We start from the raw sequence: 20,409 nt of genomic DNA on the forward strand, positions 1-20,409 counted from the left end.
TGTATATGTTATAAATAAATAAAGGTATATGTGTTGTAAGTATGCATGCTAGAAAAAGAATTTATTAATGGAAGGTGAAATAAAAACATTTCAAGATCACTCATCTAAAAGAGAGAATCAGGTATTTCTAAGTAGTTATCCCAGGTAGGAAGCTTTACAGTCTAGAAGAGGAATTAGATATTTAATCGAATCATCACATAAGTTATAATTACAAACTTTAGTAAGTGCTGTGATGGAGAAGCCTAGGAAATTATAAGGCCATGTTATAGGGGACACTGTATAGTTTGAGGGTGGGGGTCAGGGTGGGTTTCCCTGAGAAACTGATACTGAGTTGAGATCTGAAAGATAATAGAAGTTAAGCAGGTGAAGGACCCTGGTGGGATAATGAAAGAGTTAAAGAAGGCATAGCATAAACTAGAGTCATCAGAACAGGCTAAATACTGGTATGCCTTCCTATCTAAACAACCTGATTTATCGGTTGATTTGGGTAAATTAGTGTGATAACATAATCCTGACAGAGTTTATTGAAATTGTACATATTTTTCTATTCCATTTCCAGATGTTTGAAATCTTGAAAGACTTTGCCTAACATCCCAGAAAATGTAGCCTGCCCTGTGTAAGGGGAGGCCTCTTGAATTAGCAAGGATGGCTGGCTTCATTGACACTACCTTGGTTTATCATAGAAGCTAGAGCAGTTGCTTCAGCTGAAGGTGAAAGTGGCATCAGCTTTCTCAGCACGCCAGGAGGTTAAGAGTAACTTATGAAACCTGTGCAGACAGTAGCCAGCACATTTTGCCTGATTATCACAATTCATACATCTTCGCTGGTAGATTGTATAAATATAGCTAACTAGAGTCATTATTTCAAATTCATGTATCTCCTGCTTCCTTCCAAGAAAGGGTTGGAATGACTCAATACAGAAACACAAAACTCAACAAAGTACGAAACAAATAGGTGATTTAAGGCCCAGTGTTCATAAGGGTTTGGGATTAAAGAACATTTATACTAGTAGCGGGAGTATAAATTGATACAAAACTTTCCTAGGGATAATTGGGAAACACCAAAAAAGGTGAGGTGGGGGAGTTGTAATATGCATACTCTTTTACCCAGCAATTCCCGTAATAGACGTTTATCATAAGAAAATAATAATGAACATGCAAAAGCTTTTAACCACGAGGATCTTCACTGTAGTGTCCAGGGTCATATATAATTGTGAAAAACTGAAGAAAACCTAAATATTCAGCTACAGAGGTTTAATAAAATTAACTGTGGTACATCCGTACAATTTGAACAAATGTGGACATTCAAAGGAATGTTTTAGAAGAAGACTTAATAACATGAATCGTTGTTTCCAGTATATTAAGTGAAAAAAGCAGGTTATAAAACACAGAAAATATTGAGTACATGTGCATATGGATAAGAAAGGGAGTGAAAAACATACAACCTAATGTTCACAGTGCTTTTCTCCAGGGGCTGGTATTAAGGATATTTTATTTTTATTTCTTCTTTTTACTTGTCTGAGCTTTATAAATTTTCTATAACATATATTCGGTCATAATGAGAAAAAAAAAACAGTGAAGTTTTTAAAATTGAGTATGCCTAAATGAAGAAATTGGAACAAAGATGATAAAGGTTGGATGAAACCAGGATTATGGCTTCTCTATTGCGTGCCGTAAGATCTGGTGTGATTGCTGGAAATGCCTGTAAATTTAGGTATGAGCTTCCTTGTAGCCAAAGCAAACGGCAAACGCTGTTAGCTATGGAGCACAGGATATTTTCATTATTAGAGGAAGATTGTACTATACTAGTTAAATTCCTGAAATACACTACCTCCAGAAAAACTCTATATGCTCAAATAGTTGGAGATTCTCTACAAATCTGTGTATTGAAAACTATATTAACTTATGCTTGAAAATGACTTAAGATAATAAGGAAAGAAAATTCCTATGGTTTCTAGAATCGTTTTATAGGATTTGGGATGACCTAGAGATATTATTGGAGGAAACAATTAAAGTAATTTTTTTGAACTTTCACCTTTCTCTGTCTGGATGGCCAAATATGATGATCTTTAGTATGTTTCCCTTTCTTGAATAGGCTCCTACTCTTTTGTAAAATTACCTTTTGTCTCAGAAGAAAAGTCATGGCAGATGGGCCTTAATTCTCACCCTACAAAACTATAGAAACTACATTTAAAACCTCTGAAAACTTCAAGAAGTAATGAGACACTCTTTTTGTGTGTGTGTGTGAGGAAGATTTGCCCTGAGCTAACATCCATTGCCAACCCTCCTTTTTTTTTGCTTGAGGAAGATTAGGCCTGAGCTAACACCTGTGCCAGTCTTCCTCTACTTTGTATGTGGGATGTCTCCACAGCATGGCTGATGAGTGGAGTATGTCTGCACCTGGGATCCAACCCAGCAAACCCCAGGCCACTGAAGCAGAGTTCGCAGAACTTTAACCACTCAGGCCGGCCCCTGAGACAGTCTTTTGAAAGGCCCATTTTTCTATGCATATTTCCCTTCTGAGAAATTACAGCTATTGTTTTAATCATATTCTCTGTCCCGTGTTGACTCAATTGCATACTTCATGGCTGTGATTCTTGGTATACTCTATTCCCATGCTGTGTACATATTACAGATTGGCATTCCACTGTGACTCATTGAGAATTAAAAAAAAAATGAAAAGAAATTTGTATTTGCATTGTTTATATAAAGTCCCAGATATTTCTAGAAATCTTACAAGAAGCCTAAAAACATCAGTGCTTTTCTTTTGTTTTTATTGTCCTCAGTGTCAGACAAGAGTTCAATACAAACATTCATATGGAAAAATATAAATAAAGATAAAATTGGCCATTAAGAAAATTAGGCTATTCTGGGGTTAGAAAAGCTTTTGAAACCATAATATTCCTTTTCAACAAGCAATCTAACAAATTCGCACTTACAAAAAACATGGATTTTAAGTTTTATTTCCCTTAATAAATCCTAAAGTCATAATCTAACCCATGTAGTATTCTTGCCAAAACTGTTTTGTCTGAGTCTAATAATGAGGAAACAATCAGATATATCCAGATTGTGAAACATCTGGAATGGATTCTTCAAAGATGTCATTGCTATGGAAGATAGGAAAAGGACAGAGAACTCTTCTAGATGTGATGTGCAGTGTGTGACCCTCAGTTGGATTCCGGGGTGGTGTTATGGCAACAGCTATAAAGGACATTATTGAGACAATTTTGGAAATTTAAAAATGGACTATAAGATAAAATTGCATCATTGTCAAATTTATTGGCTGATGTAATAATGGTCTCGTGGTTATGTAGGAGAGAACATTCTTGTTCTTGGGGGAAACATGTCCAAGTATTTAGGTGTGAAGTGTTGTGATGATTCAACCAAAGAAAAAGTGTATGTATGGGCACTTGCACACACACATATAAATAACGATAAATAAATATATCAAAATGTTTAAAAAACAATCCTGAAAGTTTAAAATGCCCTGTACTGTGTTTTTTTTATCATTAATCAATACCTCCTAATTAAGAATGGTTTTACAGAATGATTATGCACTTGCTTAAAACAACAGCACTTCCAAAATAACAGATATTGAATGTAAGAAGCCTTTGATCTTCTGTTGAATATTTTATCTGAAAACCTTTTTGGTTTAACTTTGTGTGCTCAAATTGTTTGAGATTCTCTATCATGTGTATTGAAAACCATTTTAAGATATATTGAGTACTTTCCAGTACCCCAAAGATCTTCAGTGTCTTTCAATACCTGAAAGATTTAAGGGTTATATGGAATTTGAGTAGACTGTTTATAGCCAATTAACACGGTAATCACTTGCACCTGCTTGTATCAAAGAACTCCCAGAATTCTCTTATCTGCTAACATTAAAATCGACGTCAGAGTGATACATTCAGCAAAGTTTAAATAAATTGTTGTAACATAGTGCTTCTTGTCAGTTCTCAAGGAGGCATAAATAAATAACACAATCCTGTTTTATCCCTGTGATTGATGGAGCTGATATTTCGCCAGCTTGCATTTCCCACTTGAGAAGAAATTTAAGGTTGATTTCAAGCTGTCTACCTGCGTCTTTCCCATCTTGTAAGCATGCTTTTAACTGCTGAGGGCTGAGATTTGGAGGAATGGTTATCAAACCACAGATGTTTTTGCAATGAAACTGTGCACCTCCGACCAAGTCGCTGTGGTTCAGGAGATGATAGATGGTATTTTCATGTTGCCTCACAAAAGGGTCAAAATGGCATGGCGAGCCCATGACAGTGAAACGGAGAAATGTTAGTCCTGGAAGGAAATTTATTTCATGGCTTCAGGGGAAGTTTGGTTGTCATGAATAGGCTCTCTCTGTCAGTCTATAAAAATATTGTTTGTAAGGCAATGATGTATGTCAGACAGTGTATGTGTGTTGGCAGACAGGGCAGCTACTTAAACAAATGTTAAGCCAAGTACAGTAGCAGAAGTCAAGTACTTTGGATGCTTTTAGGGAAAAGATTGCTCTTGATAGAAATATCAACATAATCAAAGGAATTTATTTCATTTTCTTAAGTAAACTTCATTTGTACATTCTATAGTCTCTTAATTGTTCTAGGAGACTGCACCTCCCCCCCATTCTAACACCCTTTTTTGTCTTACAATTATAAATTCTTATGATCAGCAATTGCTCTATTTTATTCACTTTTAAATTATTCAGGAACATATATGTGGACCAACCTTATTAGTACTGTTCACATAAAGCCATCATAAATTTTGGGACAGTTAAGCTGCTGCTTTTTTGGAGTCTGTGTTTTTTTTCCCTCCTCCCCACCCCAAAGGAAGTATTAACTCTTGGCGTAATTCCATTAAATGATGGTGTGGGACGACTCAGGGTCAGCGCTCGCTCATCTTACAAAATTGGACCTTTGAGGTGCATTTCTTCCACAGAGATTTACAAAGGGAAAGGAGTGCCATAAGAAAGGAACATAGAAGATCAAAAACTGTGTTTATGAGAGCCTCCAATATCACCTTCAGATTCGTTTTTCAGTGTTTGGATGTGAAACACTTTCATTCATGGCAGTGTTCAAGTAGAAATCTTCGACCCCAAATATTTCTTATCCAGATAGCCCCAAGTAATGCATTTGTCAAAAACGAAAAATAATTTTTAAAAAAAGTCTTGAAAACCTGATAGATGTATAAAAATTAAATCACATCATCAAAAAAGAAGTCATTGGGGGATGTTAAATAGAGATTATCAATAGGATATACTTATTTTGGGAGGAAGCTGATTCTCAAATGTCACATACAAAGAACTTTCTTCTAAATTATCCTAAGCTCAGTGGGAGAGGGGATGTTTTTACTGGGAGTGAGAGGTGTTATTTGTCTTAAGGCCCTTCAGGGGGGCAGAACAAAAGGGACTGAGTCATTTCAGGTTTAGACAAATATTCTACCATCAGCTTCCACAGAGAGCTGTTCTACAGAAGACACAGGGAAAGTTGGGAGAGTGGGGGATTGCCCCTCCAGCTGCCATTCTATTTTACATTCAAATATTCTATGTTACCACGAAACAGATTTATAACATTTTGGCATAGTGATCATTTAAAAAAACCCATTTCTGGGGCTGGCCCCGTGGCCTAGTGGTTAAGTTCACGCGCTCTGCTGCAGGCGGCCCAGTGTTTTGTTTCGAATCCTGGGCGTGGACATGGCACTGCTCATCAAACCATGCTGAGGCAGCGTCCCACATGCCACAACTAGAAGGACCCACATACCGGGGGGCTCTGGGGAGAAAAAGGAAAAAAAAAAAAAGCCATTTCCTTTAAATTTATAATGCAAATGGAGTGAAAAATGTTTATGATTAATAATCTGTTACAGAAATTCAGTTTATAAGCAAAAGGAGAATGAATTTTTAACCGAAGCTTAAAGTAAAATTTACATTCTTTTAGCTAAAAGCCTCTGTCTTTAAGTCAGCATACTAGCACATTCATGTAAGCCATTTTAACCATCATGGATTAACTTTTTTCGTTCTAACATAAGTCTGATGATACAAGACTAAGAATTCCCTCTCAGAAGCAATCTGCTCCCCTATGGCAGTATGGTTTAGAGGGGCGAGACACCACAGTTCTCACAACGTTTGGATGACTTGAAGGCGAACCACATTGTTTAAATGTGATTTGTGTTTTTGTTACTGTGCTTAAACATAGCATTTTAAAGCAGAGTATTTCACTCTGCTTTCCTTTCCCACCCATCCCCCTTAGCATTTTTCCTGCTCCTCTTCTGCTGGACCAGACTTGGGCTGGCCCCAGATTCCCTGTCAGAGGCCATGACCCAGGTGTCACAGCGGTCCTACTGCTGGCCTCTTCTCTGAATAATTATATGGGGGGTATTGTGTTGGAGGGACAGGCTTGGGGGCAGTGTAGTCACCCTGGCTGGCCAGACCAAGGAGCTCTCCAGTCGGACTGCAGGGGAACAATGGGCCTGAAAAGGCTCACACAAAACCTTGTAGCACAAAAGATTAAATTAAAAACGGACATTTAGCCAGACACGAGGTTTCATCCTTCAGAATTTCACCTTTCTCAGTTATTCTGAGCATTTCCTACCTAGTAGTTTCAGACTTCACATATGCTGACCTTATTTCAGCAAATTTTCAGATTGCTACTTACCTTCGCATATATAGTCTAATATATTTGACTATTTTTAATGCTTTGGAAACTATCTTAATTGTGACACTTTGTTGCTGACAGAGGCAAAACTTTTCTATAGCAGTATTTTAAGTAAACAATTCAAAGTAGTGCATAGTGATTTTCGAAGTAATGCTTTGTAGTTTCTTAAGACATTTTATTCAGCCACTCTAGCATGTTCCGTGTCTGTAAATTGAACAAGTGGCAGGGGATTGTCCTAAAGTAGATGTGATTGCTTCATTTTCCTTTGGTCCTAGGAGGACTACTTTTCCCACCACATGCGAAGTTTCTCTAGAAGGATTGGGAATAAAACTCATCAAGTCTTTACCAGATTTGAATTTTAGAAATGATGTCAGAGGTGGACTCACTCCTGTGGAGTCAGAGTTTTCTCATGGTCCTGACCTCCGGTTTTCTCTTAATTTTATCTACCCCTGACCTGCGCACTCTGGCCTGGCTCTTTTCAAGGCTTCTGGAGCCTCACCAACAAGCAGCAGCTGAAATAAACAGGCCTGGTTTTCATGACCCCAGTGTTGTCTTTTAATGTTGGTCCACAGCTAAACACTTTGTAAATAATTGTTTTCTATTATGCATTTTCCAGGAAACTAAACTTCTGGATATGTTAGTATTACAACAAAGAATTCATAAAGTTTGAATGGATGTCCATCAGTTTTATTGTCCAAGTTCCTCTCTAATCAGAGAATACTTGGTCTTTGTAGTTTTTGGAGGGAGGTATGGTGTGGAAACTTCCTATTAAGTGCGCCTATTAGTTTTTAACTTTTATGTCTTAAAGAAGTGTAGGGACAGAACAAGGATCAAAATTTGAAAGGATTGGAATTCTTAAATGTTTTCTCCTTAAAGTAAAATTAACTTAGTCCTTAATGTTTACAGCTTTGATTTTTCTGCTTTTGTTCTCTTGTGTATTGATTACTTTGAATGTACTTAATATCACCTGTTTATTCAGGGCCTACAAACTGGCCTCTTTCAGAGAAAGCCTAAAACCCAGAAGTGGGCAAAAAAGGGATTTAAGTCACAAAGCCACTCAGTAGGAGAGGATGCCGTTCTTTAGGATGTATTCTCTTAATTTATACATGTTCTCATGTGTTTTACTATCTGGCTTCTCAAACATTAGTGATTATAGGGTCCCTCGCTTTATAAAACAGGCCCAGAAGCACTGATTTGCAGCTGAAAGACAAGAAAAATAACTTAAAAAACAGCTACTCTTTGTTGTAGAAGATACTATAATTGATGCTCATAAGGATGGTTTTGAGGCATCAAAAAAAGTTTCAGTTAGGGGGCCGGCCCCGTGGCCGAGTGGTTGAGTTCGCACACACTGCTTTGGCAGCTCAGGCTTTCGCTGGTTCTGATCCTGGGCGTGGATGTGGCACCACTCATCAAGCCATGCTGAGGCAGCATCCCACATGCCACAACTAGAGTGACCTACAACTAAAATATACAACTATGTACTGGGGGGCTTTAGGGAGCAGAAGGAAAAATGAAAAAAAAATCTTTTAAAAAGTTTCAATTATTCCTAGCATACTAAAGAATCAGGGAAGTCTGAAATATATTTTTGGATATTTTATATAGAAAAATAGGTAATTCTTAAAGGAAAACTGGTTTACTTATGTAGAAGTGTCCTTATCTATAAAACAAGAATAATAATTCTTATTTTATAGGGTTGTATGGATTATTTAAGATAATGCATATAGAAGTACATAGTAGCTTGTTGGCATATAAAAGATAATACATTTTCCCCAATTACTTTATTACCAAAGCAATCCATATATATTGTAGAACATGTAGAAATACAGGAAGCAGAGTAACTAAAAATTCTACCACATAGACATAGATACCACTGTTAGCATTTTGGTACACAGCAGAAGATACTGCATTTTCAATGCCCTTTAGAGCTCTGCCTCCAACGTCCTACCACTTCCTTGCTACTTAGCTCCGTGTTTTCTGCTACCCCCAGCCCCAACCCCTTCCTGATGAGTTTACTCTGTTGAAAGACCTATATACCAGATGTCATTCTTACCCTTGGTGACTTCTCTGCAGTATTGGACATTGTCAACCTCTCTTCTCTTGACATCTGTGACATTTTACCTTCCTGATTCTCCTCACTTCCCTTTTCACCCCCAGATTTCTAATTCCTGCTGTTTTTCCTCTCCCTTGGCACCCGGTCCTCTGTGTAGATGACTGCTGAATGTGCTTCTCCATCCTAACTGCTGGCTCCAGCCCACACTGTGAGTCACCCACTGGTCAGCTCCACTTGAATGTTCCTCTGGCATCTCTGATTCAGCATGTCCTTGGCTCTGCCAAGCATATCCTCTTCCATTTCTTTTGGTCGACCCAGACTGGAAAACCTTAGGAGCTTTCTTACTTCTTGTTCTCATTCGTCCCGTCCCTCAACAATTCCGTTTAGTCAGCTGTCTTCCGTGTCTATGTAATAAAATCCTCAATGCCTAGCCTGGCTCTCAAAGCTCCCCAAAATCTGCCCCCAGCCTGACTTTTCTCTGTGACCTCTTTTCTGCACCCTTTACTGAGCTCTCTTCCCTGTTACTCACCCCCCATACATGGGTCCTATCCCTGAGCCTTTGCTTATACTCTGCCCTTGGTCTCTTCTTCCCTATGCTTCCTATAAGGTCAAATTCTGCTCAAATGCACTTCTATGAAGCCCTCCCCACCCCCTAAACTAGTAGTAACCATTCCTTCTTTTGGATTCCCTTAGAGTTTTAACAAATCCCTTTGCAGCAGTTATTCCTGTCTTGTAGGTACTTAATTGTACCTTTGTCTTAGCCCCCCTAATGCACTGTTGCCTAAATAAGTTTGAGAACAACTGATATATTTCAACTTCCTAATCTTAAAGGTGGTAAAACTGACATCCAGGAAACTGCCTTTGCAGCCATACAGCTACTAAATCCAAGATTAAAATCCCCTAATTCTCAAACCACTCTCTCCTCTACATTTGTTTATTTAGCACTAAAGAGCACTTCCTAAGTGCCAGACGTTTTCCTAAGCATTTTACAAATATGTACCCATTCTCTACATTAGGAAACTCAATCCAAACCCAAGAATCACTACACCAGATTTCTTGGTGTAGTGATTACACCAGCCTGCCTTTCTCCAGGAGAGGGAGCAAGGATGAGGAGTTATGGGATGGTAATAGTAATTATTTAAATTATTACTGTTGATATTTTTATCAGTATGTTATTATAATTGTTATTACATAGGCACTCTTTTAGACACTTTATGTGAATGAAGTTATTTCCTCCTCCCAACAGCCTCAAGAGGTAGATGCTATTATCATCATCATATTCATTTTCTGGATGATTTTAACCAGGGTACAGAGAGAGAAGAAAACTTCCCCAAGTTACACAGTAATGACCAAGCTAGAATTAGCATCCAGGCAGTCTGGGTCTGACATCTCAGCCTTTAACCACTGTGCTAGACTGTCTCTTAGTAGCACTGATTCATTAGGAAAGTTGTCTTATTTCTGTTTGTCTCAGCATCCTCCTCTGTAGAGGACAGGTGACAAAAACAATACGTAGCTCACAGGGTTTTTAGAAGTTCCTTTGTAATATTTACATGTATGACAAACAGTAATCCATGGCAGCCCTTCTCCCTTCTTACTGCTTTGCATTTCATTTGGTGAAACTTAAGCAACAGCTCTCGTTCATGCATACCTGTTGTGAATTGCTCATTCCTCAGTTTCAGCTGATGTCTGCACAGCTCTCATCTTTTTAGCTAGAGGAGTGGGGTCATCACTGTTCTTACAGACACACAAATGCCATCTAGTGATGGAGAAGAGAAGCACAAGTTAATCAAGTAAAACTGCAAGGAGGCATGGGTTTTCTGTTGTTTTATGGTCTTTAGGAACTCTATTATGCCGAAGTTTTTAATAGGTTACTTAAGATATTACATAAAGATACAGTTAATGTACTATTGTTGTTAAATCATATACTTTTAGAGTGGAATTAAACAGGTTCTTGATCAGAGCATTGTTAAAAGATTTTGGCATTACAGAGAATCTCATTTTATTAATCTTCCTTTTTCTTGTTCTGAGTTGTAGTCACTGAGGGTAATAAACACCTAATTGTTAAAAATGGATATGATTAACAGGATGAATTAATTTGTTATTTCCATCTGCTTGCTGTTTCTAATGCTAGTCCTCAAACTCTTCCATATTTCCCTTTCATGAAACAATCTACTCTTCTTCCATTAGGGAAGAAGTCTATTAAGTTGTTTTCCAAAGCATTTATAATCATCAGGTTGTTTCTTTGTTAGCAGATGAAAGATTATTAGATTAAAGTGGAAGACGTGGGTGAAGGTGGATTTGACACTGAGAGGATTATAAACCATGTGACGTGGTTGCCAAAACAGAAGCGTTCTTAGTGGTCATAAACACAAAACACAGCTCCTTCAATCATACATACAAGTCAGACACACACTTGAGAGGCTTTGCCTGCTCTATGCACCAGGGAATGTTAATGAGGACAGAGAGGATTTGCTAATTGCTAATTTACTGAGGTTCTGGATTCTAGACCTTGCTTGATATTCAACCATCTTTGATATTCATTTAACTTCACAAAGATGATTTCTAAATTTAAGTTCACTATATTTTTGGTAGTACTTTTTCTGTTCTCCCAGGCAACTTTATTCACATAATAACAACAACAATTAGTTTATGTTTTTACTAATTATAGGAACTGTGCAAAGTCCTTAGTAGGCATGATTTCATCTAATACTCTTAAAATCCCTATAAGAGCTTATATCTCTATTTTTCAAATGAAAGTAAATGAGGCTTAGAAAGCTAAGAAACTTGCTCGAGACTATACAATTAGTGAATAATATATACAGACTACTGATTTACCAGTCTATCTCCTTTGATAGATTGAAATGAAAAGTAAGAGTTATATCTTTCTAATCCTTGAGTCTTTCATACGGTGTCTTTTAGTAGGCACTCGATAAAAGTTTGTTTGATACCTATGAACTCCTCCTTGGCCAACCAGACTCTGGTTCTAACTCCTCCTTGTGTAAAACAAACTCAAGTAGAAGAGTTGGTGGTAAGAATGAATCAGAAAGGAAAGAAGGTGAGGCAAGTCCCAGAGCAGGTGGAGAAGATAAAAAGTGTGTAGCCATAGCAATGTTTCAGGAAGGAGATCTGCATTTTTTGGCCAAAGGTTGACTCCCTAATAAAGGAAAGAGAAGCTCATTTTGCTGGGACCACAATCACTTTATGTTAAGCTGACACTCCAGAGCTGAACTGTGTTAAGTCAAAACTTTTAGGGTCAGATAAGTGTTAAATTAACTTGAGCTTTCTTTCCTGACCCATCATCTTTATATATTGCTATATCTTTAAGCAAGTTTAACGCTTAATACAAATACTACCAAGCTGAGCCATCACCCCTGGGACCATTAAGAATTAGTCCTGTGAGGAGTAATTTTTATTCCTCTCGTGTTGAATTTTGAAGGGACTGGAACCAACCCTCTCCCCTCTCTCCCTTTCTTCTCCTTCCCTCATTGGGTTTTGAGGAGGCCTACACTGCTTTCTGTGGCTGCTCTTCCTGACTTTGCTGTTTTCCCCCTAAACCACATAGTCTAAGTCTGCTGTCTCGTGTAACCAAGCACCGCATATGTGGCAATGCTTGACTCAAGAAAGGCGGTGACAGGCCTTGGGAACAGGGTGGCATTTCACAGTGTTGATCTTGGGTCTCTCCTTTGTCCTTTATGTATCAGAGGATCTTTGCAGAATTGTGCAGTTTTAGGGCTTGTGCTGCTTAATGCTGAAGTGCATTCTTTGTGCATTGACCTGTGTTTATTATATTTGTCCTAAACTCAATTTTTTTACCCTTTATCTTTAATTCTGTTAATTATGTAGCTGTTCTCTGTTTTCTTTCTTAGCTGATGACTCTCATTGCCTGATAATGCTCATCTTAACATTATTTGAGGGCTCTGGTCCCTGGGTCCCTCTGAAATTTACAAACAGAACATGAAATCGGATTTCGAACAAATTGACGAACAAGAATGAGCCGGGTTGTTCCAGGGTCTCTGGATCCTAACAAACCAAAATAATGTAGTGACTAGATTTTGAGATTGGAGTCATAGTTTTTAAAGCCAAAGAGGAGCACATGGCAAATCCACATGGCCCACTGCTCAGCTTGGCCCCAACCTGGCACTATTAATTTTTTTAAATGAGATTCTTTGTAAAGGGTAAATCACATGAAAACAAATGTGAATGGGATTTCCCTCTCCTTTAAATTATTTTTTCTATGTAATATGTCCTATAAATTTATTTTTTCTACTAAAATAATTTCCAAAATGACCCTGGTTCTTGTTTTATCTTTTGTGTGTGGGTAGAAGGGAATCTCATGCACCCAGTGTACTCGTTTTGCCCACTCGATGGTTTCCCTTTTCCTGACCTCAGGTGAACTAGCAGAAGAAGGAGCCTGGCCCTGGGGGAGGATGCTCTGGCTGCTTGAATGATGTCCAGCTGGGCATCGGGGGAGCTGCAGGTCCTCGTGTTGGGCTTGTTGGAGTCTGTGCTGGGTGCGGCTGAGCTGGGTGCTGGCCAGGGGCTGGGTGTGTTAAAGGAAGCAATTCTGTTTTCTCGTCTTCTCGGGACACATAAGCTGCTTCTGTCTGATCCACCAAAAAAAAAGGTTTGTTTCTGGGTTTAAAATTTAGAGTAAGCAGTTCGTTTTTTAAAGAGGAAGAAGGGAAAACTTAAAGAATCAATTTTAGGACTGAAAAAAAATAACCATTCCAGAGAAATATTCATGAAGCGTAGATGGATTGTTTTGCACAGTAGAAAAAAGATTAATCTCTCCACCTGTACTCGTAACGCTCATTGAAATCAGCTTTCTATGAGAGAGAGCTGTATCCGTGTCTGGCTTCTTGAGAACATGAGCTACTTGAGGCAAATTCTGTCTTATCCTTCTTTTTCTGTATCTGCTACATTCCTGACATAATACCTCACACTCTGGAGGTTTTCCTGAAGATGCTCTTCTGGGTAGAGACAGAACAAAGAAATATTTTTGAAGCTTGCACTATGAATTTATAAAGAACTAGGCTACAGAGAGCCAATTGAATTCCATTTGTACCCATTCAGAGGGAGTATTTGTAATATTGAATTCAAGTTGCAGTTAACTAATGAGTTCAGCAATATGTTAGGAGAAAAGAAAGAAGAAAACAGATTCAAATGAAGTAGCCATTAATCTGAACCGAACCTTTGAATCCCAGAATTTCAGTGCTGAATGTTGGAAATCATGAGTGATAAAATCCAAATGTGTTTCTCTGTTTTCTGGTAGTTATTTTATAAAATGTTTGAAAATATTTCTATTTTAAAATTCATTATAAGAAGACAGGGGCTGGCCCTGTGACCGAGTGGTTAAGTTCGCAGGCTCCGCTACCGGCGACCCAGTGTTTCATCGGTTCGAATCCTGGGCACAGACATGGCACCGCTCATCGAGCCACGCTGAGGCGGCATCCCACATGCCACAACTGGAAGGACCCACAACTAAGAATATACAACTACGCACCCAGGGGCTTTGGGGAGAAAAAGGAAAAAAAGATTTTTTTAAATCTACCAAAAAAAAAAAAGAAGACGGGCTGGCCCCGTGGCTGAGTGGTTAAGTTTGCGCGCTCCACAGCAGGTGGCCCAGTGTTTCGTTGGTTCGAATCCTGGGCGCGGACATGGCACTGCTCATCAAACCACGCTGAGGCAGCGTCCCACATGCCACAACTACAAGGACCCACAACGAAGAATATACAACTGTGTACCGGGGGGATTTGGGGAAAAAAAGGAAAAAATAAAATCTTTAAAAAAAAAACCAAACAAACAAACAAAAAGAAGACAAACTTGCTTGCTATGACAAAGACACATGTATTTATGTAAATTTAAAGGCCCTGTACTTTCCCATAGAAAACTCCACAGCTTCTTGTTTCAGCTTTGTGTGACATTGGACATTGTGTGACACTGGACATGCTACTTAACACCTTTGTACCACAGTTTATACAATGGGAATAACATAGATCTTATAGAGTTTTGTGACACTCGAAATAACATACCTGAAAAACATTTTCCATAGAATAATCAAATGTTGTTAGTTTTCCTACCTTTCTATCTAGAAAGTACAGAAATTTTCTGAGTTGTATAAATTTTTCTTCTTGTGTTTTTAATTTTGTCCAAACAAATAGAAATAAAACTTTTATATTTTAGGACAACCTTTTGATGTGCTTTAATATTTGATGTTAGAATATATTTATCAGAGCCAGCCCTGATGGCCTAGTGGTTAAAAGTTTGCACACTCCACTTTGGTGGCCCGGGTTTGGTTCCCTGGTGTGGAATCACACCACTCGTCTGTCAGTAGCCATACTGGAGCGGGGGCTCACAAGGAAGAACTGGGATTTACAACTAGAATATACAGCTGTGTACTGGGGCTTTGGGGAGGAAAAAAAAGAGGTAGGGAGTTTTTTTTTAAAGATTGGCACCTGAGCTAACAACTGTTGCCAATCTTCTTTTTTTTTTTTTAATTGCTTTTTCTCCCCAAATCCCCCCCAATACGTAGTTGTATATTTTAGTTGTGGGTCCTTCTGGTTGTGGCATGTGGGATGCTGCCTCAGCATGGCTTGATGAGTGGTGCCATGTCCACGCCCAGGATCCAAACCGGCAAAACCCTGGGCCACTGAAGCGGAGCGTGCAAACTTAACCACTCGGCCACGGGGCTGGCCCAAATATATACAACTTTTATTTGTCAACTGTACCTCAGTAAAGCTGGGGGAAAAATGAAATGCATTATTTCTGAATAGTATTTATTTTTACCCTAAGTACTCTAGTTAAATGTTATCACAAACAGTTACATTTAAATGTATTTATATCATTAAACTATTGAATATCTTATAAAGTATATCATTTAAACTTTATAATCATTTATTTCCTCAAAGGCTTGAAAAAAATTTTTGTTTTAATATGCATGAGACAGACTTTAGTTTTTGTATTGTGATGGTTAATGAGCACCCAGTAGAGGGAGCTCCAACCCATCGTTCTTGGTGAGTTTAGCTTTCAACTTGATAACCCAGGTTTGCGGAAAGGGCACACTTAGAAATAAACTTAAATAACACATGGTTATAAAAACTTTCAAAACTACTAAAAGATGATCATTGTAATTCTTCTTAACTTTGAGGAGGAAACAATGTCGCTTTGATTTCCATGCTTTTAAGTAATCTCCCATGAAATAACTAAACAAAAACTTCTACATATGTAACCTCTTATAAGTGATCCATCGCACAACCCAAGGCTTTTAAAATCAAAAATCTGTCTCTGGTCAGTAGAGGAGGAGGAGGAAGAGTGGTGGTGATAATGTTATTGTTTGAAGGGAAGGTAAGTAAAGTAAAATTTTAAATAATTGGTAGATAGTCACAATGACAATGTTATACATTCTCCGGTGAATTGCTGAGTCATTGTGTAGGAGAGGGAGAGAATGAAAATTTCATTTTACTTGGAATTGTTATGCACTGAGAAGGTTTTTAAACCAAAATCTAGAAAGGCTCTAGCACCCTTGCTCATATCTAGAGTGCTGGACCTAATTATTACCTGTTGGTTTCTTTATAGACCCCAGAAGAAAATATCATGTGAGGCTGCTGGCTTACAGCAACATAGAGGATGGCTACCAGGCAGACCAGACAGCCAGCACTCCAGGATGCGTGTGTAAGGAGCTCATTTCACTATGGCTCACACTCCTTTTTCTCCTCCTCCTCCTTTAAATTTAAGTCTCATTACTACTTGGAGACTTGGTGGTTTTATTGCCCTATATCCTCCATGGTGCCTAACATAGTGTCTTAAACAAGCATGTGCTCAGTAAATATTTAAGTGAGATATATTTAATTATAAGAATCTGTTTTAGTTTTGCATGCAAAAGACCATTAGAAATTTGACCGGGTAAAATAGCCATTGAATACTTGCATACTGAGTTTTCTTTTATCTGCTTTAACCTTGAAGCTAATTATTTCCTTCCAGTTGCTGTTCAGTTTTATTGCTTCTAAGAGCTGTTTGGTTTTATTGCTACTGAAGAGGATTTCTGGATATTTTTGGCTGCTAGCCTGACTTCTCTCTGCTTCTGTTTTCCGCTTTAAGTATTGATAATGTTTGATTCCTTATCTAACTCATGGAAGAGTTGCTCAGATTGGAATGACGTATCTCTAGACCACTATAAATCTCTGGTGGAAGAAAGACCTGGTCAACTTAGGGTGGGGTATTATGATTTTACCATTTTACCACTTTCTACATTAAATGTTATGCTGTGTGGTAAATTGGCATTGTCTTTTTCAATAGCTGTTCGAGATCGGATGGTTCCTCCTCCACCACCACCCCACCACCTCTATGCAAAGGCCAACACTTCGTCTTCCATCTTCCTGCACTGGAGGAGGCCTGCGTTCACCACTGCCCAAGTAATTAACTACACCATCCGCTGTAACCCTGTCGGCCTGCAGAATGCTTCTTTGGTTCTGTACCTTCAAACGTATGTAGCTTCTATTAATAGTTGTTTTCTTTGCTTTCCTCCCCACTCACACTTCTTACCATATTGGGCCAGCTTGAGCTTCAGCTGTAAGCATTTGTCTCAGAACTTATCCTACTTATAAAATGGCTGGAGATTTTGCATCTTTAACATATTTAGTTCTGAAAACTGCATTTTTTGACATTTAATTTTCATAAATGATTTTTTTATTTCCCCAGCCTCATGCAACAAGATTAGGCAGGAAGCTATTATTACTTTCAAGTGGCCAAACTCAGCATGTTTAAAGAAAGAAACAAAAGACCATTTTCATGTTGGCATCAAAAAATAAAGCTAGTTATTCTGTTTTCTAGGTAATAGAAAGATGCCTACCACTATGCTTTAAAAGACTGGTTTGACTTCCAGTATTTCAGAGGAAATCCCTCTGTATTGGGACATTTCTATACTGTTAATTTCCTAGTTTCCTCTCAGAGAGGCAATGTGTAAGCTTATGTCTATACCAAATGTATGTTAATAGTCAAATTAGATTGCTACTGTTTTAGTCTAAAAAAAATTTTTTCCTTTTTTTATTGCAGTAATATTGGTTTATAACATATAAATTTCAGGTGTACACCATTTTATTTCTATTTCTGTGTAGACAAAATCGTGTTCACCACCCAAAGACTAATTACCATTCATCACCGTACACATGTGCTCTATTACTCCTTTCACCCTCCTCCTAAAAAAGTTTTTAAAGAAAATGAGAAGTTAATGAATAATAGTAATAATAATGGTCGATACCTGTATTGAGTGGAAGTACTAACAATGTGCTATCAGCATTAACAACTTCGTCACTCATTGTTATAGATCAGAAACTCACATGTTGGTTCAAGGTCTGGAACCAAACACCAAATATGAATTTGCTGTTCGATTACATGTGGATCAGCTTTCCAGTCCCTGGAGCCCCGTTGTCTACCAGGCTACTCTTCCAGAAGGTAAAGAAAGCACCTCCCCTATGGACTTTATCTAAATGTTTAAAAAATATGTATGTAGTTTTAAAGAGAATACTGCCATGGTTGCTACCCACCAGTTGATGTGTATATATTTGTTTTGTTTCTTAACTTTTGAAATTTCTTTTCCTTTATTATATTTAAAATTTCTTTCCTCTCAGTGTTTGTATTGCACAAACAAGGGGGCTTAAATTTAAGTGTCTTTTTAGGGGAAACTAAATTTTTTTAATCAAGTGTGCTTTTCAAGGCTGCTCCCAAATTATTTAAAAGGAAAGTAAGTGAATGGTGTATTTAATGTTAGGAGCCCACAGTAGAACCTATTTCTGTTTGACTGGTGGCTTGATGCTGTGCGTAGTGCAGTGGATATGATGCCTGATAGGGCACCAGTTCTGAAGCTTACCTATGGCTCTCGCCAAGATACTTTGCGTCTCTAGACCTGCATTTCCTCTTCTCTAGAGTGAGGGTGGAGGACTGGATGATCTCTAAGGACCATCGCAGCTCTGTATAATCATGCTGAGAGAAAGCAAAAGACATTTACTTCAGCGGGCATAGGGCTTCCTTGCGGTGGTATTGGCGATATTCCAAATGTGATGCCAAAAAGCAGCTCTTCAGCCTTTTAGCTCATATTAAACCTGGGGTCAACTAAAATCCCAAGACTTCACCACTTTTCATGGCTATAAATTATTATTCTAAAGTCTGCCCTATAAACTCACTGATTGACAGTTTTTTGGGCAATGACTAAATGTTTTGGTCTCAGAAGTGCTTTCTTCAGTGGCTTCCTGGATCAGGTTAAATATATGTTCTATACATTTTAGTAAGAAGTGTAACTTAGATTCAGTATCTAGTGGAGTGATACTCACTGTCTAATGGGCAGATGCTACTGGTGGAACTGCAAACCTTTCTATTTATCTATTTGGCAAAACAATATCAAGAGCCCTAAAAATGCTTACAACCTTGACTTAGTAATTCCCCATCTAGGAATTTACCATCTCCTTTATATTTTTTTTTTTAACATTTTGAACATTATATAAATGAAATAAACTTTCAGGAAAAGAATAAAAAATACTATTTTACTATCATCATTAATGATCTGTAAAAGCTGTGATTTTTAGATGTTTTTATAGTGGTTTCTAGTTTTCAAACTCTTTTCTATGCCTATCAGTCTATTAGCCAGATATTTGAGTGTTTATGGCCATTTTATCCTAGTGATGCCATATTTTCTACATGTGTGCACAGCACCAGCAGGCCCACCAGTTGGAGTAAAGGTGACGTTGATAGAAGATGACACTGCTCTGGTTTCTTGGAAACCCCCTGATGGCCCAGAGACAGTTGTGACGCGCTATACTATCTTATATGCGTCCAGGAAGGCCTGGATTGCAGGAGAGTGGCAGGTCCTACACCGAGAAGGTAAATACAATCATAAATTACCAAACAGGATAAAAAGTAAGATTATCAATGATATAAGGAAACAAAGGGAAAGAGGGATCTAGAGTTTGTTTTGAATTTTTATTTATGAAGTAGCAAATTGTGAAGCATTTTGATTTTATTCTGGGAGCATTGGAAGCCATCGACGTGTTTTAAGCATGAGCATATGATTCACGTTTCAGAGAGATCACACTGACCATTGTGAATAGAAGAGGTTTGGTTGAGGAGTAGGGGAGGAGTAGCACAGACAGACTAGTTAGTAATGGTAGTGGTCCAGGAAAGAGATGGTAAAGGATTGAGGTGGAAAGGAGAGGATGGCTCAAAGATATTAAGGAGGTAAAATCAACAGGGCTTGCTAGCTTAAGGAGAGAGAGAGGCGGGTAAGGGAGGGAGAATTTGTTATAGATAATTGCTAGATTTCCAGTGGGGATGTGTCTTGCCCTGGAGCAGCAAACACTGAAAGAAGATCTGGTTTAAGAGAGAAGACCTTTGTACAGCTACTGAAATGGTCTATGTGCAAATACATTGACCCATATGACACTAGGGTCCACTTAAGTACAGAGAAAAGCTGGGTAGGTCTTAAGAACACTGAATTTAACTTTTTAACACCAATTTTTTTTTTAGCTGAGAAAAACTGAATTCTAAAACTCAGTGCTCTTACTGCATGCTTTTATCATTATATCCTCTTTAAAGTTTTTGGATCTTTCATTTGGACAAGTCTCATATGCCACTTTTTAATTAGGCCCTCACATAAATAGTCAAACTTCATTATTTTGGCACTTTCTTAATTCAGACATGCATGCTGGGAAAGGAACTGTTTGTCAAGCAA

General features: G+C 38.1%; 1 protein-coding gene across 1 annotated transcript in view; it reads left to right on the forward strand.

The window, feature by feature from the left end:
• PRTG (protogenin) overlaps positions 1-20,409 on the forward strand; it is a 117,582-nt gene that overhangs the window by 76,258 nt on the left and 20,915 nt on the right. Inside the window, exons 12-15 of the mRNA XM_070623849.1 lie at positions 16,266-16,361; positions 16,986-17,172; positions 18,013-18,140; positions 19,392-19,562. Of these exons, the coding sequence (XP_070479950.1) occupies positions 16,266-16,361; positions 16,986-17,172; positions 18,013-18,140; positions 19,392-19,562 (582 nt within the window). The remainder of the gene's footprint in view (positions 1-16,265; positions 16,362-16,985; positions 17,173-18,012; positions 18,141-19,391; positions 19,563-20,409) is intronic.

This window comes from Equus przewalskii, chromosome 1 (assembly GCF_037783145.1).
Source record: "Equus przewalskii isolate Varuska chromosome 1, EquPr2, whole genome shotgun sequence".
Taxonomy (NCBI): Eukaryota; Metazoa; Chordata; class Mammalia; order Perissodactyla; family Equidae; genus Equus; species Equus przewalskii.